Below are 25161 nucleotides of genomic sequence, written 5' to 3' on the forward strand. Positions count from 1 at the left end.
TTTGAAATACAACAAACAAGATTTCTAATCCCAAAACACAATGTAATTAAGTGCGTTTTCCATTCTTTTACATTAATTTAATTTAATTTAATTTAATTTAATATTTATTGAATGTGTGCTTGCTGTCTGCCTTTAATTGTTTTATTAATTGCACTGAACGGTAAGGGAAGCCGAAAGGGTCATTATTTATTGAAAGCCGCAAGAGTCATCTTTCATCTCGTTATTCCTGTCGTGCAGTAGTTTTATATCAAAATCTATCACCAAACCAAACAGTATTTATAAAGCAACCAGAGTGCAGTGATGGACTTTTAATGTGAAATGTGACGGCTCAATGTCCCGCCCATGGAAATTTCTACGGCGCCGCCCCTTTTTTATGGCCACCCCATCGCTTCCGGGTCATTGTGTGACGAGCAGCTCGTAGCCGTAGATTGCAAGAGAAGCCATTGAAAATGCAGTCGTCTCTAGTGAATATTGCGTTATTTTCATCTTTGCAGGTCCTGTTTTCCCTGTCTTGTTTCCAGGCGGTTGTGGCTGCAGGAAACAGCCGAGGTGAGTCACATTCACACGGGGAGGCAGAGCCAGGCGGCAGGATACTTGTTGGTAGCCACAGCTGTGCATCCTCAAAGCTTTGCAGAGGCTAGGTCTCTTTAAACCCAAGGTGATGCACCACAAAGTCTTCATCCTGGTGTGCTTTACCATCTCTTTCCAGTTAATCTAATCCTAATCTGTTACTGGTGAACATCATTTGCTGCATGAGTAGTGTGCAACAACCAAATCAAATGACATACCTACAGGTGAGAGCTGAGCCTTGAGTCCTGTTTGTCTGTGGTTTCCTATTGAATTACACTGAATTCCAAGGTAGTAGCAGTGGTTAACAGGAAGTCCTCCTTTACTGGCATTGATATCTGAGGCAGACACACCCTGACCTAGAAATATAACACCTGTTACATGAGGCTGGTGTGCTGATCAGCTCACTCACCCGCAGGTTTTGGAGATAATATTCACTGGAGAACGCTGGAGGATGGGAAGAAAGAGGCAGAAGCCAGGTAAATACTGTACTGACTGCCAAAAGATTACACACACTTATTGTTTTACTAATTAAACACATCTAGGCCACTTCATTTGCATATACTGGCCAGTCCTATTCCATAGAAATAACACCTGTCACTCAGTGTATATATTGAAGTGTTATTCATCAGTCCTCAGATATAGTGGTAGTCCAGTGCTTGATATCCGCTTTGGCCGACTTGTTCATGTGTTTGTGTTGTACAGTGGGCTGCCAATTATGGTCATCATCCACAAGACTTGGTGTGGAGCCTGCAAAGGTAAAACAATTTTTTTTTTTTCCTCCACTTGCAGCACAGATGAAAGATAATTTGTGTGGGTCAACTCAAGAATTCCCTTACTTATTTGGAATTGGTTGTAGGAATTATTCCACAACAAACCAAAAAAAACAAAAAAAAAAAACCCTAATAATTCGTTAACTGTTAACCCATTTCACGTTACACTATTTAACATCAATTTTCTGTTAGTCCCTGCAAAAAAATTCAGTTGCATCTTCCCTTCCCTTTAAAAAAAACGCGGCTTGTGAATTTTCATGCCTGGGTGCTGCTTTATAAACTGTCAGGGAAACCGAACAAAGGTCGTCTTCATTGGTCCTGTCATGTTTTTGCTTGAGAAACTCAGATCGTCAGGAGGGAATACGTCAACTTCAGTGGCAGTAATCTTTTCTGCCACTTCTCATCTACATCAGCTCAGCGGGTCCTCCTGTCAGCTGACGGGACAGTGATGACTTATGACAAAACAAAATGGATTCGGGCGGGGATTCAGTAATAATTCAGCTTCAGTCTGATGTTTAGAAGCGGTGATAACAAAGGAAACAGTTTAACCTCTTAAACTGAGCCGGGGTCGACTGCAGGCCAACATAGTGTCTCCCAGAGGATGTAGTGGGTTTTAAAGAGTGAAGATGCTGGTGTCATGGGAAACTAGACGACCCAAGGATGCCACTGGTTAGTAAGTCATTCTAGGTGGTGGACAAGGGGACTTAATATGACTCCGAAGTTAGGCGAAATTTGGCGAGGGAAAAACTAGTGTGGCTGTTCAAAGGGACTTGCTGACCTCTGACTGGGTCTCTTCTTTTCAGACTTACCCACCTCATGCTAATCCCATGCAGTTTGGGCCACAAACCATGCAGGTTTTTGCATGCAGTACAGTTGTGTTATTTTCACCTAGTCTAAAATGGTGTTTTTGTGCAGACTGTGGCCTAAACAGTCTTGGAGTTGCATAAATTGGGTTTGACTGGAAAGCTGAGACTCTTGTGGATTGAATGAGCCACAATTAATTAGTGTGTGATGATGTTAGCCCCCCATAGTTTCATTGTAGTGAGACCATTTCTTAAAACTTGATGTCGCTGTATAAAATGACCTATAGTGACCACTAGGAGTATCACAGCCTCATGAAACTTTACATCCACAAACTAGAGACCAAGGGCATACAGGGGATGTCTGGTTTTCCAGGGATATTGACAATAAACAGGACTCCCTGAGCAATTTCAAGAAGAGAACGCTCACCAGCCGATCACTGAAAAATGCAATTCTTACAGAAATCTCTAGAGGTCAAAAGTTTTTGTCACCAAATGACAGTGTCACTTTTCCTGTGGTGTTCTTCAGTGTCTTGGTGTCCAAATGTGGTATTTTGGAGGGATTTTTTTTTTTTTTTTTTTACCATGTTTATCAATTGTTGAGTGGTCAAAAATGCTTAAATTTTGCACCAAATCTGTGTGACAGATGGCATCAAAAATCAAAAACTGCTGCAACAACTTAATTGAAATAATTGAGCATAGGAATGACCATAATGTTCTAACCCCTATACACTAAAGAAAAAAAAAAAAAATAGACACTCTACCAAAAAACTATGTTTATTACAGACTTATGACTAAAATAACTTGACACAGTGCTGCATCTCAAATTAATCTTCATGTTCCCAGCGTTCAGATGATACATACCATTTTTATTTGGCCTTTTATCTCCCCCTGTAGACCCTCTGACGCCCACAGAAATGGGTCAAATGGCAGCTGCAGTTATATTGCTGGGACTGAAGTAATAATTCCTTACAATTCCTGTTTCTGAGAGAAGGAATGATGTCAAGTGTTTTCATGCAATACTTTTCAAAGATGAAGCTGGTGGGAAAAACAAGGGGAGAAACATCTGTACCTTGATGCCCTCGTCTGTATTAAAACTCATGCCTCAGTACCACAATTTCTAGATGCATGTTTGTTTTCTGGCTTTAGAAGAAAGTAGGTCACAGTCATTAACATATTAGATTGCCCAGACCATCTGAATACATAGGAGTTCTGAAACTGATCAGTGTTACCCTTTCATAAAGAGCAAGAAGTTCATACCTAGTGACATATCAACTCCGACTCCATATGAACTGTTAAATCTTGGCGCACAGGGAATACATGTAGACACTAAAGCTGGTACCATAACACCAGGGCACAGGTTCTGCATCTGTCAGACTCTGGATAAACATTAACCGTGTTTCTCTTCTTGTACTTCAGCTCTGAAGCCCAAATTTGCTGAGTCCAAGGAAATCTCTGAACTTGCTCACAACTTTGTCATGGTCAACCTGGAGGTAAGAAAATGACGTTTTTCCACTGTGATGCATCAGGGCAAAGGTTATTTGACTTTCTTCCATGCCATTTTGTTACTTAGTTTATGTGATTCAGTTGTCTGTTCTTTTTTGTTTGAGGTGTTATGTTAAAACTGTATACCCTGAGACTTTTTTCCATCTTTCCTGCACCCATTAGCTGTTTTTTCCCCTTGTTTTTATCATTGTGAGTGGGAAGGTGAGGTTTGTTGCCAGGCCTGCACATCATCATTCATCTCTTATTTCAACAGGATGAGGAGGAGCCAAAGGATGAAGCCTTCAGCCCCGATGGTGGATACATTCCTAGGATTCTTTTCCTTGGTAAGGAGGGGGGTCGTGTCAGCCGTCTTGTAAACATTTTTTTGAAATCTTTTGGAGAGGCTGATTACACGGTTGCCTGCCAGTGTTGTGCACGGTGCCTGTTATATTGGAAAGTTTCCATGTGCTGGATTTGAGATGGTTTGAGATTATAGTGAAATGGCAGGATGTTTTCAAAATAGTAATCGAGGATCAGTAAACTACCCACGATGCTGTGCAGGGGAGGAAAAAATAAAATGAATCAATCACAGGAAGCAACAGTGTACAGCAATGCTGCACAAATCAGGGTTTGAGATTAGGTGTGGGTTGAATAGAAAAAAATTAATAGAATATTTACATCTTTCCATGCAAGTACACAGAGTATATTGTCTGGATTTGAATGAAGTGAGCGAAACTCAGATATCATCTGTTGGAAATTAATTTGGACCCACCACCACCCCCACAGATCCCGCTGGTAAAGTGCACCCCGAAATCACCAACAAGAACGGGAATCCCAACTACAAGTATTTCTACAGCAACGCAGAACACGGTAACAGTCCTTATCGTTCTTATTGCATTAGTTTCATTTCAAAATGACATATCTGACCCTTCAAAATGATCGCAGGCATAAAAAATAAAACTATATTGAATGTTATTAGAGTCAAAAGCAATCTAGAGCTCTTTGCATAGAGAAGTGACATTCGGAAGGATGCAATTAACCTTTTTTATGTGGCCATTAACAGACAACGGGTTTCCCAATGGATATGAAGCATTTTTGGAATGACACAAAAATGCAGGATGGATACCTCAAACTGTTTTTTATTTCCCCCTCTCTTTCTCCTAGTTGTGTCCATCATGAAGGAGGCACAGGAAAAGCTGACAGGCGACGCCTACAGGCAGTCGCACGTCGGAGATGAACTGTAAAGGAGCCAGAGACGGGCATAAGGCTGCAAGGGCTACGTTTCCATTACCCGAGCCTTTGCCTCAAGACAGCCCATCCCACTATTTATAGTCAACACTTTGGAAGGTGGAGTCCATCTTACCATGTAGAGCACCGGTGCTGAAGAATTATTTCCCCCCATCCACTTCTCTCAAAACCTGTCTAAGTTCAAGAAGTTTCTTCTCCATTCTCGTTGTGGTAAATACTGTGTATAGTTCAGATCTACTGTACTTGAATAAAATGCCATATACCTACTGTCTGTAGAGGATGAATAACAACTCAAGCCAGCCCAGTTTACTGCAGTATTTGATATTAACCCACACCTGTGTACTCTGTCATCGGGTGAAAACCTCATAGCTCCAAAATTTGAGCTTCTTACTTTTTTTTTTTTTTTTTTTTTTCAGAAAACTCATAATTTTTTATCAAATCAGAGGGAGATACTCCTTCAGGTTTAGTTAAAACATGAACATGGAAATCAACAGAACTTGGACTTGTGGGTTTTCACCCGACAGATACAGTAAGGTACTTCATACTGGTAGAGAGAAATGTCTTCATGCCTACTTTGATGTGCTTCCAAAATCCTCTACAGTACTGAAATTACAAGTCACAATATTTGCCCTGGTTTATATATATTAAAAAAAAGGGCGTTGTACTTCTGATTTGTTATCATCCGTACTTTTATAGTAGGAGAAACCTTTTTGTTGTTGTTTTGTTTTACCTCAGTTATTCATTCAATGTTGCCAAGACACACTTATTTAGCTAAATATACATCATCTCTTTATATGGTTCCTTTTTGGTTTGTTTTGCTGCTTGTGAAGTGGTACCATTTGGTTCATTTTTACTGGCCTTGTTTATCTGTTTATCTGAAGAAGGGGTGAACAACGTGGTGAAGTTGTCCTGTCTTGCTGTATTTTATACATGTACACAGCCAAGTGTGCAAATAAAGTTTGTTGTTTGAATTTCGTGTGTGTGTTCACTGTTGTGGGAGACATACATTCATCACACAGCAATCAATAGTGTTCTATCAAATTTTTATTCTCTAACAAACAGTAGTGATCCCTTATGGTTCAAAACAATGTGCAACTGTCTTGAAATGACTGAGCCATTCACAAGCAGTCAACATATGACATTACTAATCAAGTCACTATTTAAATTCAGTTTGACAGTGATTTAAATAGTGCAGTTACAGCATGTGAGTGCATGTAAGTCGTTGGATTGCATGTGATCCCATTCCAGAAACAGCCTTATTAAAAGATGGCTGAATTATCAAAGAACTAGGTTTTTTTTAAGACTGTAAAAATATCTTCCAGCATAAAATTTTTCCATGATAAAATAAATTACCGCAAAAAATAAGTGTGCATCTACTATAGTATACCTCAATTCTTCTACAAAAATAGCAGAAAGGGAAGGAATGTTGGTTGGATTTGTGTCGTCAACTTGGCTAAAGGCATTCAAAAAAACAAAACAAAAAAAAAAAACCCTCTTGCTCTCTTGGCCTTGCTTTGTCTCTGCTTTATAATCCAGCTACTGACAGAAGGATGGCAAGGCCCGGGTTGAGAAGTGTAAGGGCACAGAAGAAATTCAATAAAATCATGTGAAAGAATAAAAGTGACATCAATACGACCACGATCAAAACTAAAGAGCATTTTCCAAAGTGAGGTCATTTAGAAAATTAAAAAGAGAGGACAAGGGGAATACAACATTTGCCTGACCAAATATTGCTATAATCACTATAATTACACTAATTACATGATGCTGTTTCTAAATCAGCAGCATTCTGACAAAATACATATATATAGATATATATATATATAAAAAAGAAGCCTATAAAAAGCTGTGTCATACATGTGATGGTATATTCAAAACAACCACAGCTATAAAGCAGTGTGATTAAAACTGAGTGAATCATTTACAATTTTAAGACATGTTTCAAAGAGGTGTGTACGTACCATTTGTAACCAGTGTAAAAGACCAGGTATGACCAGGTTTGTTCAGGCAGGACGGCATCATGTGCTGTCCCGTCTCTGAGGGGGTTTACACGAGGTTTATGCGACATCTGGAATTAATCACCAATTCCTCAGCATGCCGGAGACGATTCCAGTGTAGGAGGTGCATGCCACAATTCATGATTATCTTTTGAAGTCAACATTGAGACGCTGACATTGAAAATTTCCTGTGTAGACCCCCTCTACCTTAGTCGATGCGTTAATACAAAACACTCCATCGAAGTGCAACGCTACACCTAAAAACAAAGTGATAGTAAGAACACTTCATCCACCCCCCCACACCCCCTCCTGTGCTGGTTGAAATTTGTCCAGTTGGCTTTTGAGGATATTAGGTGCAGAGAGTTGGGATAGGAGGGGAGCGGTGGGGTGGGGAGGGGCGCTGCCAATTTAAAATCGTCCCTGCTTGGCGTCTCCGATGGCCCCCCACACGTCGAAAACAAACTCATCCGGGAAGGCGAAGTCTCCGAGGGCCTCGTCCAGCGCCATGGCGAATTCATCCGGGTTCTTCTTGTCTCGGCCGACCTCGACCATGGTAGCAGCTGCAGGGGGGGAGGCTGGTTAGTGTATAGCCCAAATAACCAAAGAGTTTGTCTTCTTGTAATTCTCATACATAACCCCTCAACCTTATTTTTATGACAGTGCGGAGGTTTCCTTCCATTCACTGAGGATACTTTTGAGTCCTGAGCACCTTAGAAAGACTCATCATCTACTCAAAATGAAAAAGCTACCAAAAACTGACTCATTAAAACATATTCACTCACTGTTGAATGGTATGGAAGGGACTTAAATATTTTAACATAAAAAAACTGGCAAGTTGCAGTTGACATCTGTTCTGTCCAGACTCATAATATTTGTAGTGAGGAGTCTGAAGGAATTTAAAAAAAGGTATTAAGTATATTTTTTGACATGTACGATTTCCATGAATAATTTCCGGTGAGAAACAAGCTGTCTTCACTGAGAGACTATTTTAAAGGAGTGGTTGTCACCCAGGCAGAAGAAGTGAAGTGAAGTGAAAACGCTGAGTTATGGTGTCGAGAAATGGCCAGAAAAGTATTTTTGCAGAACATTATGATGTCACAGTGAAAGTGACTTTTGACCTTTTGGATATAATCATTCTTATTTTGATATGTGTGTCAAACTCTGTCATAATTAGCGTATGAATTGTTGAGTCATGGCCAGGGATGTGTCTTGTGAGGTCACAGTGACCTTGACCTTGACCTTTGACCTCTAAAATCGAATCAGTTCATCCGTGCATTCACAAGAAGGGGACAGTCAGACAACATGAAAATATAACACCCTTAGCCACAGCTGTCACCGGCACAGAGGCATAAAAACATTATAGAAGATAAAATGACTTAATGCAGTTGAAATGTACAGGCAGCTCATCCTTTAATCTCTCTGTGCATTTTCAGTGCAGGATTATCAGCAGCCAGTTCCACTTTAAGAACTTAATCAATACTGGAGGCGTGACACCCACTGCTAAAACTCTTACTCACCGAGTTCAGTGTCTCTGATGCCCATGTAGCTCTCCAGGAGGTCGTCCACTTTCTTTACTGCTTTCTCCTCAAATTCTGTCGGCTGGAGAAGACAAACAACATGTGAAGTGGCGTCTTAAGTGGGTTTAGCCCTGCCTGAGCTGCATGTGGGTGAGTGAACTCACTCTAGTTTTCTTGCAACTTAACAGAAGAGTACTGAGATCCAAAATGCCAGCATGACTAAACTCGAATTCAGGAAAAGAAGAGAAATAATCTACCTATATCAAAACCTGTGTCACATCCCCTACCTAAAAAGACCTAAAAAATCCCCTACCTAAAAACACACACAAATCATGCTTTACTTAATTAGGTTAGGCATAACTTGGCATAAAAAACAGCAAACATTAGTATAAAGTGTGCACAAAACAAAATGCATAAATAACACAAAGAGTAATAAATGCAGCATTATCTTCTCTTTATTAAAAGAGCCAGAAATATAAACTGCATCACAACCTGTGCAGCAGAGGATTTTTTTCCCCACTACAGACTAACCCTCACACCAGCTGTTTACAACAGCAAATGTAAAAACTGGAAGCTGTTGTGTTGTATGAACTGGCGACAGAGATTAGCAAAATGGACATTTATTCATGTGAAAATGTCACAGATTATTATTATGTACCATCAAGTGAGATTTTCTTTTTCTCTCTTTGGCTTAGCTCTCTTTTTGTGCGTCAGTAAAACTGTGCAGGTGTTATCAGGAGCAGTGAGGTATTTCCCCGTCTCTGCTGGAGTCGGGCCTCAGTGTCACAGACAGAAACTTACCACCTCCTCTACAGTAGCCGGGCCCTTGGAGCGCAGTCTGAGGGTTCCTCTTCCTGCGGCGATCTTGTTGTCGTTGGCAGGTTTGGCGCCTCTTGACCGGGGCTCCAGCATTTCTGTTCATCAGAGGAGAGAAAAATTTTTTACAAAAATATACCAAGACACTACGCTGCAGATTACTAGCATTATCCAAAGCAGAAAGGCTGGCTGTTTAATGTGGAAGAAGTTTAAAGAAGAATACTAATATCATGCAAACCTAAAGCTGTAATCAAGTGATAGTTGTGTTCTTGTATTCATGTAAATGTTTTTTTTCCTTTCAGTCTGTTAGTGTTTCACCCTAGCTACAGACTGTCTTGTTTAGTTTCCTTTCTAAATATATTTCCTGATTATGTGTGACAATAAATATTGCTCTTCCTTTCCTTTCTTGATTGCACTCTGTCATTACTGGGTGTATATCTTCCCATTATGCTATTAAACCTACTTCAGTGAGACATCGCAACTAAACTCGGACTGCATTTATTAATTAGATCCCATTCTTAATTTAAGCAACTTTTTTTTTTTTTTAAAGTGAGTCATTTTTATACATGGCTGGCTGATGAATTCATAAATGGGTATGTAAATATTATGCAGCAAGGTGCTCTAAAATCCAATCCGTTCATCTGCTCTACAGGGAGCCCGTGGTTTAAATATGAACTTTCTCTAATGAGTTTTCTATTCATTATGTTCACAAGAATGTGTCGACACACAGACAGGCAGACGAGATGTGAAGATATGTCTCTTTTATGCACAAATATGATCACCAACAGCAGATGTGATTCATTTCCCTGCTACTTCTGCTTTTCACAGACAAGGCTATCATGTGCATGATGACCTGTTCTTCCTGTGTCATGTGGGTCAGCATGAAATGTGTCACTATCTTTATTCCTGATGTTTTGCTCAAATGCCACCCAGACAAATTCCTGTAAATTTGTTGTATTAAAGTTATTTGACCCCATTTCTCCGTATCCTGCGTCTTACTCACCGAAGGCCTTCATGGGTTCGACCAGTTTGAGAGTGAAGGATTTGTCTCTGGGCAGCTCTTTGAGCATGCGGGCGACCTCATAATGTCGTGTCCCTACAATGTTGCGCCCGTTAATGCACTCTATGTGGTCGCCAACGCAGATCACCTTCACTCCGTCCACAACGCTGCCCTCTTTGATGCGCTGCAATGCAGGGAAAAGGGGTGGGAACCGAGGAAAGATAAAGGGGTTGTGTGAGTCAATGGCAAAACAAAATAAGAATAAAAATACCCACCAAATCAAGTTAATAAAGAGCTTATGGGAGTGTTTTATAGCACAACAATGTATAAAAATATACATTAACACAAGAGATAACAAATGCATCACAAACCCAACAGAGACCAAAAGTGTGTGTGTGTGTGTGTGTATATACATGTGTGTATGTGGGACAATACAAGCGCAAAGCAGTCTGTGGTTTTTGCTCATTCATCAGGTTATACCAAGTAATCTGTTCTCATGTGTTTTCAGTTGAGCTCATTCATATGAAACCACTTGTCTCAGCAGAATGCAAAAATTGTTATTATTAAAAATGCTTTCACAGAGGGTAAAAAAAACCCAGTTTATTTCTGTGTGAGACTTCAAAAGCCTGAAAAAAAAAAAAAAAAAACAGAAACAGACATTTGCGATGCAAATCTGTCTGCTCATTTAGGAGCATCTGAACTGCTTGGGTTTGGGATCTTGTGAATATGAATGATTTATGTGTGGCCCATTTCTCCACAGGAAGACAAATATTCCTGATGCCGTGCTTCATTTTGTCTTCAAGTCTTCAAACTTATACCTTCAGCTACTCTCATCGTGTGCTCCTTGACTTAGATTGCTCTAATTTAAATAGTCAACAATTTACAACATGGGACAAAAACAGCCCACTAGTATCATATACTACACTCTGTTTGTGTATAGTATGTGCTGCTATGTATGCTGCCTTATTTGAGGCCACAAGAATTGAACAGTGGTTGAGTTGATGAGTTGAAATAGTTCAAATTTAATAATAATAATAATAATAATCCAAGTGCCTTCAAAGCCACTTTTAAGCTTGTGAAGACACTTCAAAGTGCTGCAGACTGAATCACCGCACTGATCCAACTTCAGTGTGCTGTGAACGCCGTCCGGTCATCAGGATGCAGTGCTGCTGCAGCATCACAGGATGGCACATGTGAGCAATTTGTTCTGGCAGAGCAGACTGAACTCAAACGAGCCAATTACACCAATCTCCATCAACAGAAGCAAAACACCGAGTTGAAAGGAAGTTTTTTCTTTTTTAAATTGCTCATGATAAGTCAGTGACTGACTGAACATGCAATTTCTTCATAACTTCTAACTACTAATCAGCTGCTATCATGAATATAATTTGATATCCAATGATATTCATTTCCATCTACTCGGCATAAGAGAGATTAAATGTGATCACAATGTTCCTCTAGTGCAGGAGACATTTCAGAAGATTACTTGTGTGACTGATACAATATTACCGTACACTGTAACTGGTTTTATATGAGACATACAGCACATATATCTTACCTGCACAATGCCATCAGTTAGTTTGTTTTTACACAAGAAACAGATGTTGACTTTTTTTTTTTTTTTTTTTTTTAAATCAAAAGCTAGCATAATTTAGGGATCAACCCACTACTATCAATGTATACCGCCTCCTGATATTCTGCGCCCACTCACTGTATGGATTTACTCGTCTGTGTCCCTTTGAGGCTTGCCCTTCCTCCTCACCTTTATGAAAGCGTAGCCGGCTCCGTTGTCAGTGATGGTGAGGCCCAGAGCATCCTCAGACTTGAACACTTCCACTTCCTTCTTGATCCCTTTGATGTGAGCAAAGATAAAATCCTCCAGGCCAATCTGCCCCCCCAGCAGCTTCTCCATGTCAATCTTGTGGGTGTTCAGGGTGCAGAAGAGGATCTGCACGCAAACATGCAGGCAAACAGGTTACACACATGCAATACTTAACACATACAAAACCTGTTCGCACATCTGTTAAGCATGAAATTACAAAGAACCAGTTCAAAGGCAACTATTACTACTTGTAATCTGATTTTACAGGCACAACAGAACATGAGGTGTTGTTGAAACACCTCTGACAAAATTAAATAGCTCCACTGTCGCTTATACTCAGGAAAACTGATTACGACGAGGCCCCATGTGTGGTGAAAAAGCCTAGAAAGCTCTATTGCATCTACTGCACACGATCAAGAAGAATCCCCGACTGTCTATTTTCAGTCAAAGCTTGACAACCGAGTTGGATTCAAATATAAGTGTTTCATCAGAGTCTAGATGACAGAGCACTGTGTCAGCATGCTAAATACAGGAATCAGCAGGGAGCTCTGGCTTTATTTGGGCTGGGGGGTTTTCACCCCACGGTGTCATCACAGAGTGTCTGTCTGGTCCGAGGCAGCTGTGTTTTGAGTCCCGGCGCAAGATGGGGCTGCCATGAAACAAACAGGGAAACTGACCTTTCCCACTGTGCCAGAAATGTCGAAATCTGGCTTCACACCTTGTGACTGCAATGTTTTGGCAGGACTGGAGTGACGGCGGTGGAGTGGGGGGGGGGGTGGGGGGGGGGGGGGGGGGGGGGGGGAACACCAGGAACACGATACACCGGCTGCCTGATTTAACAGCACTTGAAACTGGGTTGGTCTGTGGGAGACAGGAGGAGGAGCCCGGTGGTGGTGAATCATTTATTCAGCTCTACCTCACCCAGACAGAGCACACTGGGCTATTAATAGGCTCTGTTTTCAACTGCTATTCTTCTCTAATGGGACACCCACACACAGGCATACTCTTGTTGCAAGGTGCACGTGTAGTTTTGCATCAAACTTCCTCTGTGGGATCAGCTGCCACAGGGTATTTGAAAAATGCCAAGCCAGGATTTGCTCACCGACTTCCGAGTCGCACAGAAGAAAAGGGATTGATTCACGCAGGTTCATCAGAGGGATGAACTTTGCGCACCAGTGAAGCTCTGGCGGCGGCAAACCCAGCCTTGTTTGGGCCCTTTTGTGTACCAACAGGCTCTGTGCACACACATCAGCTGACATGGACACAAGCGTTGCCTTGGGTTACCACATTATAAAAGAATGGGATTAGACTGGAGGGGAGGGAGGCTGGTGGAGGTGGGAGGCAGGGAGAGAAAGAGAAAGAGAGCGGAGGAGGGGAGGAGGAGGAGGGGTCGGTGGATGGGTACTGTAGCTGAAGTGGCTGCTCTGCTCTCTTTCCACTGCAAACTAAGGCTGCACAATATATTGTTTCAGCATCAACACTGTGATGTGCGCATGTGCAATAGTCACACTGCAGGACGTGCAATGTCAAGTAAGGCAAATTAACTCAAACGCGTCATGCAACAAAGGAAAACTTGCAAGGTTCTCATTTTCCAGGAGGAATCCACAAGAAAAGATCATCTGATATTGAAGTAGACGAAAGCACACAGAAGAGTGCAGACTATGAGCTACCCTATGTGCTGAGCAAACCTTGGGAGAGACTCAGCAGCAAACTGTTTTGCCAAACACTCTGAAAATTAGTTTACTGTATGACTCAAACACAATATAGTGCAGAAAAGAAAATACACTGCAAAACTCCCAAAGCCTCTCAAGGTTCACTTTTTCATGTTCTCTCTGTATCTGTTTCAGTTTATTACACACATCATACAAGTCGAGAAGATATGGTTCGCCGACAATATCTGGCTCTTTGCCAGGAGTCATATGGCCTTTGACTGAAACCGCATTTCAAAAAGAGCACAAATTACAATAGCAAAGTTCAAAATTACTACTAAGCTCTGTCCGTCTGTCTGTCTTTGCACACACACGCCAGTTTTTTTTTTTTTTTTTTTTTTTTTTTACAGTTGTGAAGCATCAGGCTATTTTAATCCCCCCCATGTAAATAGATTACTTCAAACACTTTTACCTGTGTTTTCTCTGTGTTCTGTTGACTTTCTTTGTCAGAATCAGAATCAGAAATACTTTATTGATCCCAGAGGGGAAATCGGGTCAGCAGTGTGTTTTATAAACTCATCCCAAAAAAATCATCGCACATCCTGTGTTTTTTCACCCATGATCAGAGTAACACAGCCACAACAGGAAAAACAAAACATTAGGCTGATGGTCCCATGCGGAGGTTGTAGAAAGAGAGAGCGAGAGAGAGAGAGAGGGAGAGAACCATGTGGGTCAAGCGAGCTAGACAGTGAACAAAGAGAGAGAGGGCAGAAGTATCCAGAACAAACGTTTTTCAAAGGGTTTACATCACCATTACCGCAAGAGGTTCACAGTTATAACTGTGCACAAAGACTTTTGAGCTGATAGGCACAGTAGTATACGAGATTATTTAGACACACACACACACAACCAAACACAATACCCTCTAGGCTACCACTTAATGGAGAAAATAATTTAGTCTGATTTAAGGGTTCCTGGATATAGAGTTTGTCACTAGTGATACAGAGACTCTGAATGCACAGCCATCAGTTCACTATGTGCTCAGGGGAAAGGGGTGCACTTGATCCGTTTATCAAACAACCAAATCAGGCAGCGCTCGTTTTCAGGTTGTGGTCGGTGAAAAGTGGGGCCTGTTTTGGTTGATCCTGCATGTCACCTGCCTGTAAACAAACATGAGACACGGCTACTGCCACAGTTAATGTCGCTCGGATGCTCGAGACAGGCGTTCAGTTACAAGAGGCAGCTTTTTGAGCGTGCGTATTCCCACTGTCAGCAGCAGCACCTCGACCCAGTGCTGGTTAAAAGTTAAAAAGTTACTGTCACAGAGCTCGTCCGTGCCCTAATGTCGGAAACACTTAACACACACACATAAAACTTGCAGTATCCGGATCTATCTGCACTTACATCTTGCCGACACATAAATAAATCTGTTGCCTGAGTTTGAGAGTTTTACCGTCCTCATGTGCACCGGGAGGCCGGTTTATCTTCCACCACACAGCTTAGTCTTACATTTGAATATCCTTAGAAATGGCAGATTACATGTAAATAACACAACTGTGACACATATGTCCATTTGTAAAGTTTATTAAGAGACGTGATCTTTTCCATACTGGAGTCAGAATCGCATCAGTAATACTGAAGTAGAGGGGTTCACACTGGTATGTGGACTAAGTGTGGTAGAAGTAGGAGAGAAGATTGATTTTGTTAGAGGGAGAAAAGAAAAGGAAAGTACCCAAATGATCTGTACTTATCTTTTTGTGAATAACACACAGCACGTATCTGGTAGAATTTCCCGTGTTGTTTTATATCGCAATATATATTGCAGGGAAGAAAAAGATATCGCCACGTCATTTTTTCCGATACCGTGCAGCCTAATATAAAACCTCTCCCTCGAGGCCAGGGCATTATCCGTTGCTATGTAGGAGGAGCAGCAGCAGACGCCTACAGCCTGTTTCCAAGGCTGCCGATTGCATGAATCTGCTCCTCTCCAACTCCTCACCCCTTGCTGCGCTCACACACCACCATGTAGCTAAGATGCAGCGATCAGCGTCACACCGCAACGCCTGCCGCTCTCCTCCTGTCACCGCCCTGACTCACAGGGACAGATGCTACACCTCCCACTGCATGAGCAACACTGACCGAAACCTGCATAATGCATGGAAAAGTGCAGGTGAAAGAGGGAGGGCTGCAAACTGATCAACATCACCCAACAGCAGTATTTATGGGGCAGTGGGAAAAAAACAGCAGGATGGATTTAATTTGAAATGAAGCCCAGAAGAATTTAATCTGTGTACATTTGTCTTATAGTTTGTAAGATGGTGGTGAAATTAAGGTGAAAAGAAATAGTTTAATACTTCTTTTTACCAAAAATAAACGCTTTTGTTACTAGTAATACTTCTGATCTGAAGAAAAAACATGGAGAAACTCAGCTGTCTTTTTTTTTATTAATGATAAAATAATCTCACCCATTCATTTCTCAGTAGTAAACTACTCAATCCCTGTAATATACATTTAAATAATCTCTGTTATGTTCTGAAATATGTAAATGGAAACAAAAGCCAGCATCAATTTTTCATTCATTTTTAAATATTCATTTTTGCTGTGTCACTCCTGCAAACCAAAAAATGAGTCACCGTCTAAAACTTACATAACTATTTGATGAAGAACTGAATAGAGAAAATTAACCTTGTTATTACAGTTTTGTGTTCTTCAGCAATGACATTTCTGGATGCAAAACACCAAAAATGACCTGCACTTCAATTAAATATGAGTGTTTTGTCATGAAGCGTTACTATATTGCAGAAAAATATTATATGCTAATGTGAGTGCATGTAGTGAAGTCCACATGATGCAGACTGTGTGCCTGCTCCTTAAGTCTCTTTGATCTGTAAAAGCTGCCCACCTACATGTGTGCTCATCAGCTGCAGCCCTAACTGAGAGGGCACTTGTCTTGCCTGCAAAGCCAGACAAATACACACTTAAACTGGCTTTACTTTGAAAAATCCGTCATTGAGACAGTGCAGCATAAAAGCTTGGGAAACCGGTTTCTTTGGTTACTAACCCACTGTCCATTTACTGCCTTTTCAGCAGCCGGTCTTTTAAGGCGAGGGAGAGAGGGTTCAAGAGATTAAGAGGATATTGCTCTTATGGTCGGGAATAACTCATGTGCAACAATTGGATCACATTTTTTCATTTCCTTTTTTTCCAGTCTCTTTTTTTTCCTTTTTCAGTCTCTGTTTTTTAAAAAATTTGAAATAGTTAATGCTGATGTAAGCTGTGCACAGCATTAAAGTGAGAGGCACAGAGTTTGTGATGAATTTAACTGTTCATTCAAGGACAGATACTGAATAACTTGTTAAATAACCTCTCCTCTAACTGAGGCGGTTCATTTCTCGACAGTGAATCGCACTCATCAGCATGTAAGCCAGTGTAATCATTTACCAAATTGCGGATGTAGGATTCCACAGGATGACAACAGGATGCATGAATGCAAATCTGAACTTCATGATAATCAAAGCCAAAACAAACTGCTGTGCAGCATGGGTGCAGGCATATAAAAACACATTTTATATTTATTCTGTGGTATTTTTTGAAGATTAAACCAGCGTATTTGACAGCTCACTGACTAGTAAGAAAGATGGAGAGGGTTGTTTGGCAACCAGAGGCCAAACTCTCCTCCCAATACATCAGCACACACACATGCACACACACCCACTGCAGACAGGTGATGACAGATATTACAGCACTATGGAGCCTAATCTCGTCTTTATCAGCGGTTGTTTAGTCTCCACCGTCACATCACTCCTTGAAGAGACCAATGAGAGCTTGCCTCAGCTCTGAGAACCTGTTGCTGTTGTTGACCTGCAGGCTAAGGTGCCGTGACAACGCTCTCCTCTACACTGCTGGAAAACAACCACTTAATCAGACCTGATTCATTATTATCAGCAGCGAAAACACTCATGGGATCTGTCTCTGCTGCCAGCACGTTCCTCGTTGTTCCTCGGGGATGTGTAGCGTGCACACGTGGAAATAGTGGTCGCTTTTCCTCACAATTACGTTTAAAATCAGAGGCCTGGACAAGCAGGACAGCACATCATTTGCTTGTCACACGTGTAATAAGGTCAGAAACTATTTATCTGCATCATGTTGCCTTAAAAATGCAACCTAACGTATAACATCTATTATTACAGACACATCAGGTGACAAACTGACTCAAAACAATCTAAAGTAAAATTTCATTCTAATTTATTAAACAAAATTAGCACAATGCAATTAACAGTGCACTGAATGATGGCCTAAAATCTTTTTTGTTGTTGTTATTGTGGTTGTGTGTTTGTTTTATGGCACTATATTTGTTGGGCTGACATTATGTTGTGTATAAACAGTAGATGCCTTTTAATTCCTGACACTTTTTTTATTTTGTGAAATTTTATTTGTAACATATGTATTTATGAGAAAATGGTTGGATAAAAAGTTGAACGATAACTGATACAACCTCTGGTTATTATGTATTGGTAGGTTAACCAAAGGATTAATCGACTAATCAGAAAATAACCAATACATTAATCCAAAATATATATATATATTGTTCGTCATAGTCCGACTAAAATGTAGCTGTTATAACATCATATAAAAATAAAGAGCATGAGTGATACATATGGATACACGTAGCTACTGAATGGATATAGCATTGCAGGAAATATCACTATACTCAGCTGTATGAATTATTGTTCCACAGCTGTATGGTTAATTCAGTTGAATGAGGTCATTGTAAAATAGAGTTAAAAAAAAAACTGTTACCCTGAGTGCTACTGAGCAAAAAGGTCATCCATGTTACGGTGTTTTTTTAAAAATGATTACTTTTAATAAAGAAAACCCAGGACCGGGCAATTTATTGATATTGTACCAATTTCATGATATAAAGTGAGATCTCACATGGGATTTTGGATATCGTATGATCATGACCCGGCACAGCCTAAGTGTTGTCTTTTCCAGGTTCAAAGGGCTGCATTAAAGATCATTATATCCACATTACTGAATGGTTATTTATCAAAAATCTCACTGTATAAATCTTGTGAAAACACCAATAGCCATCCCTACAATACCGTCACAATACTGACATCAAGGTACTTGGTCAAAAATATTGTGATATTTAATTTTGTCCGTATCGTCCAGCCTCAGGGAAGCCTCAGCTGGTCTCTTCAGCAACAATAAATTAATGCCATGCATTCCTTTTGGAGCAGTAATCTACTCAGTGCCTGTGATATAAGTTTCAGTAATCCTTGGCATGTTCGGAAATACGGTGACACAAAAGCAAACAACTCTGTAGATGTGGAGCGACGTGCCTTCACTGATCCTTTGTTTGAACACAAAGAGTGTTTCTGTCTGTGCAAATGGCATGAAGACGATCTTCTGACCTTGATGTTTGCTACACTGAACAGCGCACTTTCTATCTCACCTTATAGCTATATTAGAAATCTGACATCCTCATATCTTGATAGTGACAGGAAACCCACATCTCACCGCATTAAAATCACTTGAAGTGCCTAAAAAAACAGACTATGGGCAGCTTTCGAAGCACAGTGCGTTTTATCTACAGCGCGTGACACATACTTTATAATCAACAGTCTAAATAGTTTGAAAACCAATGGTTGTTTGGTTTTCAAGGCGTCCATCAGGCATTGGGATGTGAGTGTAGGAGCCACTGCTAATAGGAACAGCAGACTTTGGCTCCATCAAATGAGATTGCTACACCACCTAATCCCCATGATTAATTAAGAAATGTTTGGCTGCAAGCCTGGAACAAGCCAAACAAAATATAATTACCTGGAAAAAAGAAAGGAAAAAAAAAAAAAACAGAAACAATGCATGTGGCTGTGTCAGATGATGCACGACGGCAGCCCAGATATTCAAAAACTAGGCAAATGAATGTGTTGCCGCTGATTAGGGAGCAGGTGGACAAGAGGCAAAGTCACGCTGCCACACCTCAAACTCCACTGCTGTGGCAGCAATAAACAGACTTTGACCTGGGCAGGCTGGAGATACAAGATCCCATGTTTCATGCAAAGACAGGAGCCATACATGTTATATCACAGGGCCTGAACACACATCATGACCAAATGGTGAATTTGAATTTTCAGAGTAATATCAACAGTTAAATATATGCATCGTAGTGTAAAATAAGAGCTACTGTCTGAGTAAGGCCCAATGGTAAAAGTGAATTCAGACGCACTGTGATGCAATTCAACGCCTGTTTGGAAGCAAACGAATATATGAGGTGAGTAATGAATACAGAGCAGACGACGACAACGTTCATTACATAATTAATGTAAGGCGCAGTATGTACTCAAGTAACCCCATCGTCACAAAGCCACTGGTTTACCAACAACCACAGTTATGGCCTCTACGTGGCTCTCTGTGCGACTGGAAGATCATATTACATCTTCTGGTTTCATCTGGAGTGCGAGGCCAGATTCAGCCTGATCAGATTCAGGTGTTCAGTACCAAAGAGTTCCTCCAGGAATGTGATTGATTTTTGTTTACCCAGATCAGACATATTGTTTGTGTCTGGACATTTAAACATCTCTGATGAACAGCACTTAAGGCTTAACAATGAATCAAAAACTTATCAAAACTGCAATATGGCCAAGGGAAAGGTCCAAATCGCAGCAGCTCTAATTTTTGGATAAAAGTAAACTGTGTGGCAAAATAACATTATTAACTAAGTATTGTGGTGCCCTGACCTACAAATCGTTTTCTCCAGATGTGAGAAAACATGTTTGGTTGGTACAGACCACAAAAAACAAACAAACAAAAAAAATACTCTAGTGAGAGACTCAAACCTCAGACTCAGCAGCCACTTGTCAAATGCTTTTCACATTACAAATTCAATTACTGTATGATGATAATAATACAATACAGAAAATATACGACATAACTTCCAAAGCCTCTTGAGGTTCGCATTTTCTTGTTCTCTCTTTATCTGTTTCAGTTGATTACAGATATCATACCAGCGGTCAGGAACCTGTCTCTCACACACACACACACACACACACACACACACACACACACACACACACACCGGGCTGCCCCACCTCTCTCTGTCTCTGTGCCTCAATCCGCTGACATATGAAACAGTGACGTGTCTTTTACGTCTCATTTTTTACAGTTGTGAAGCATCGGGCAATGTAAACCTGCGCTTGTTGACAGATGACATCAGCCTTTGACACTTTTTATTGTGTTTTTCTCCCGTGTGTCTGCTCCGTGTTCTGTTGACTTTCTTCATCAGCAGTGTGTTATGTAAAGTCGCCCAAAAAACTCAATGAACATCCGTGATTGGAGTGGCCGCAATAGGATTAAAAAAAAAAAAAAAAAAAAAAGCTTGACAGTGAATGAGGTGAAGGAGTGAAAGTAGCCAGAACAAACATTTTTCAAAGGTTGTGAATCATCACAACCAAGAGAGGTTGTTCATCCTACAGTCATAACTGTTCACAAAAAAAAAAAAAAATTAGGCTGACAGGCCCAATAGTTGCTGGGATTAGCTGTAGACAGACATACAGGCTCACCAGAAAAAAACGCATGATCCCCCCAGACTAGCACCCCATGGACAAGAAAAATTAATTAATTAATTAATTAATTAACAACATCATTACATACAGTCAAAAAATTATCATTCCCACCAAAATTGTGAATCACGTTACAACCACAGTATGTCAGAATAGTTATATGATAATAATAATAGCTTTTTTTTTACAATTTCGTCAACCCCTAACAGATATTCTGTCACTAAAAATACGTAAATTTGTTTCACTCTGAGATGTTTATCAGAGCGAAAATGCACACGAACAGAAGCACAATGCATTCAGCAACTTGAGGTTTTAAGTAAAACTGGCTCCCAGCTGATAAAACCCTTCTGACTCCTGTCCTGGTGTTTTGAAATGAATCAAACCAAAAGTAGGGAGGGAGTCAAGATTGTGGAATTTAAAAGTGGAATTTAAATGATTTATAAATGGGCACTGATGACGGCATAAGCTGCAACATGTCTCCGGTGTCTTTCTGAGCAAAGATCATTTTTGGGTGTCTCAGTTCAGCAGGGAAATAAAATGTCTAGGTTTAGATCTGCCTCTTCTACGACTGTTCAGGAGCCCATTAGAAATTGCAAATTCTTTAATCCTTAATCTGCAAAAAGGTTGTTGTTACAACCTCTTCCTCTGACAGCACTGATACGTTCTCTGCTGACAAGATGTGACCCAGGATGACGGGTGCCAGAGAGAGTTTGGGTGATGTTTGTGGAGGGAGGAGGCCCCGTGCAGAGCTGCTCCCCTGGGTTGTCCGGGACGCCCCGGGCTCCGGCTGGGAGGGGTTATCTCCTTAAAAATGAGGCTGTGCCCACTGAGCCGGACATGAGGGACTTCCTCTGTCAGACACTGTGGGGCAAAGCAACTAACTGCATCACATCACTCTCTCTCGCTCTCTCTTTTTCTCTGTGTCTCTGTTTCTTTCTCTCTGTCTGTCTCTGTCACTATCGTTCACATTTCTGTACAGTTCATTGCCCTACCACATTCACATACACACACTTTTTGCATCTAAGTCAACAGATGCCAACATAGCACAGCCTCTTAACATGACATCTTGATATGCTGAATTTGATATAGTTATATTTTTGGAGCCTGCCTTGAGGCTTGTTTTCTCAGCAAGGGAGGTTTGTAGTGCCATTTTATGTAAACACATAAATATAGCAGCATTTTGTCCTGCAATGAACAGCGAAAACAGCAACAATAAGCTGATTCCTGTAGGAAATTTCATCTTTTTGCTTGCAGGCTGGCCAGAGGTCAGGCTCAGCAGCTACAGAGCAGCGCTCCTGAAGTTGGTATGGATTCAGCGATTTGCTCAGAGACACTTTGGCAGGGAAGATGGGTGCCAACACAAAGGGTTTGGAACCCGGGTCTTCCAGTTCAACACGCCGCCAGGCTAATCAGCTAAAATCCAAAATGTCAAGAAACCATTTAAATCTTCTGCAGCACCGTGCTCATCTCAAGCAAAAGAACACGCTCTAAGGTGGTACAACAAGTTCAGACAGAGGCAGAAAAGTCATTATGAATGTTATTGATAGACATGACAGAACAAATCCCACTAGAAGAGTGGCTGGTGTCCGTTTAGAGAAAAAAGCTGCTCAGTTTGGAGCCTCATCAGCAATGTTTTTCCTGGTTACTTTGGTAAGGACTGCACTGTATAAACCTGTTTCTGCTGCACCAGTGTCGCTGAGACAAACTCCTCTACATTAATTGAACTTGGCAATTACAGTGATTGTTTTCTGAGCTTCAGAGTGTCACGGGGAGGAGGAAGCTCGCCGCTCCACCTCCTGCTGCGTCCCAGGCTGACAGCAAGCTGGCTCGCCAGCCTATGTGGTCATAGTCAGCGTGACAAAAGACAAACATACCTCTGACACTTTCCTTTGAAAAGAAGAGCCTTAAAGGTGTCCCTCTTCTAAACTTGCTTTTGTTTACAGGACCTTCGCCCGGAAATGCAAAAACTGCTGTCATTTGCAAGTCATTTGAGTGGAATGTCGCCTTGACCAAACAAAGGTCTTCCTCCCCTCCCTCTTACTTTGATGCCAAATCGCCACGTAAAGGTGTATTATCTAAAAACAGGCACACATTAAATTGCTATTGCATCTCAGGATATGATGCAGGCCTCTCAGCTTGAACGTGACCTGCTGGTATTATGCTTGGAAAGCTGAAGGTGTGTGTAAAGGGTGTGCCATTTAAGCAAACACTCACTGGTCTGGATATAAAATAATCAGTTGACTTTAAATGGCTAATCACCCTTTAAAAAACAACTTGTCACTCAACTCTTACCCATACTTCTACAGAAATGCACGTATGCACGCTATCCAAGCTACTACTGAGTAATATTTTGGTGTTGAAATAATCCACTTGTTTCCACTGCTGACCATTTTATCAAAAAAGAAGAAAAAATCCTTCATATTCGTGGCTTTTTACAGCATAGGTAGTTTGTTTCAAGAGAATCAAAGCTGACTTTAAATGGATGATCACCCACGAAAAACAAATTGTCAAACCTTTACCCATACTTCTACGACAAACATGCACATCAGTCAAGCTTTAATGTACTTGTCTCAGGTGCTGAACATTTTTATTTACTATCATTTCCTTCATACTAATGGCCTTTTTTCGACTTTAAATGGCTGATCATTCCCAAGTACGCATGTTATTCAAGCTTTAGTAATAGTTTGGTGTTGAATTAATCTACTTGTCTCCAGTGCTGACCTTTTTATTATTATTATTATTATTATTATTATTATTATTTTATATCACTTCCGTACACTAGTGGCCTTTACAGCATATTTAGCTCTATAATAAATTAATCTAAAGTGGACCCTGGTGGGATTATCTGACCGCTTTGGCACAGTTCCTCTCTTGATTTAGGGAAGAGTGAAACTTTGGCATTGGATATGAGACTAAATGACATTATGGGAGGTTTTTTTTTTTGTTGTTTTTTTTTAAACAACAGACCAGGGGTTGCTTACCTCGGGTGGGTTGATATTAAACGCCTCAGCTATTTTCGCGTACAGTTCCTTCACGTTGGTAAATCCCTCAATCCTGCCGGTGGGGCTGCCGTGGGCGAGCTGCGTGTGGAAGACCAGTTTGGGCCGCAGGTTGGCAGGTGGCGGCGGGAGTCCGGCTCCATTCACGGCGGATTTAGCCGCACTCCCACCTGCGTGTCCGCCGCTCACCTCCTCGTTCTCCACCAGTTGCTCCCTCGTTGACTTGTTTTTCTTTCTCCATGGTCCCAGCGGCATTTTCCCGTCGTCGTTGCTGTTGTTTTTCGGCGTAGAAAAGTAGTCCGCCCCGCTACCAGAGCATTGAAGTGGCTAACCTGTTGCGCTGGGAGCCTGAGCGCTTCCCCCTTCCTGCCTTCTTTCCTTTCCTTCCCTTCCTTCCTTCCTCCTTTCCGCTCACCTCGCCACGGCTTTCCTCACCTTCAGCCAAAGGAAACAGACTCGACTAAAGTTCTTCGACAGTGGCTCGACCCTTAGCTTGCAAATTACTGGTGTAAATATTCAACAGGTAGGTGGTGGTGGTGGGGAATGTGGGATGTCTTCCTGTCCGCTGATGCTTCGTTAAACTCTGACACAACCTGCTGGTCCCCTCGGCAAACAATAGCGACGCTGTTTTCAGCGTGCCGTGCGGCGCAGGCGCAGTGGCGACTGCTCGGGGTTAAGCACCAGTCACCCAAATCCACCTGCACGCACACACCACCACCAGAGCCGGTGTCCCCTAGTTAAAAACAGTTAGCCCATCCAACCTGTCTGACAGGCTGGTGCATTTGAACATAACCTTTACAGACCTACAGAGCTTACAAATGATCTGCATCGTATGTACAGGTCATAAAAATCATGTTTAAGATGTTAGGGGTTAAAAAAAAAAAAAAAAGTGATACATGATATCAGTACTGTAGGACATCAAC

General features: G+C 41.2%; 3 protein-coding genes across 3 annotated transcripts in view; 1 reads left to right on the forward strand and 2 right to left on the reverse strand.

The window, feature by feature from the left end:
- Positions 1 to 955, reverse strand: part of zfyve9a (zinc finger, FYVE domain containing 9a) — a 34210-nt gene extending 33255 nt beyond the window's left edge. Inside the window, exon 1 of the mRNA XM_030074519.1 lies at positions 949 to 955. The gene's annotated coding sequence lies outside the window, so the exon portion shown is untranslated. The remainder of the gene's footprint in view (positions 1 to 948) is intronic.
- On the forward strand, positions 376 to 5844 carry txndc12 (thioredoxin domain containing 12 (endoplasmic reticulum)). Its single transcript, XM_030074523.1, has 7 exons — positions 376 to 549; positions 986 to 1046; positions 1273 to 1325; positions 3560 to 3633; positions 3900 to 3969; positions 4412 to 4495; positions 4790 to 5844. Exons 1-7 carry the CDS (start codon positions 450 to 452, stop codon positions 4867 to 4869), a joined length of 522 nt encoding a protein of 173 aa, XP_029930383.1. The 5' UTR covers positions 376 to 449; the 3' UTR covers positions 4870 to 5844.
- Positions 5845 to 5899: 55 nt separating this feature from the next.
- On the reverse strand, positions 5900 to 24872 carry gipc2 (GIPC PDZ domain containing family, member 2). The gene is made up of 6 exons (XM_030074522.1): positions 24221 to 24872; positions 11966 to 12151; positions 10207 to 10387; positions 9189 to 9301; positions 8388 to 8469; positions 5900 to 7430 (listed from the first exon to the last, which is right to left on the reverse strand). The coding sequence occupies exons 1-6, from the start codon at positions 24491 to 24493 to the stop codon at positions 7279 to 7281; spliced, it is 987 nt and encodes a 328-aa protein (XP_029930382.1). The 5' UTR covers positions 24494 to 24872; the 3' UTR covers positions 5900 to 7278.
- Between the last annotated feature and the right edge of the window lie 289 nt (positions 24873 to 25161).

This window comes from Myripristis murdjan, chromosome 17 (assembly GCF_902150065.1).
Source record: "Myripristis murdjan chromosome 17, fMyrMur1.1, whole genome shotgun sequence".
Lineage (NCBI taxonomy): Eukaryota > Metazoa > Chordata > Actinopteri > Holocentriformes > Holocentridae > Myripristis > Myripristis murdjan.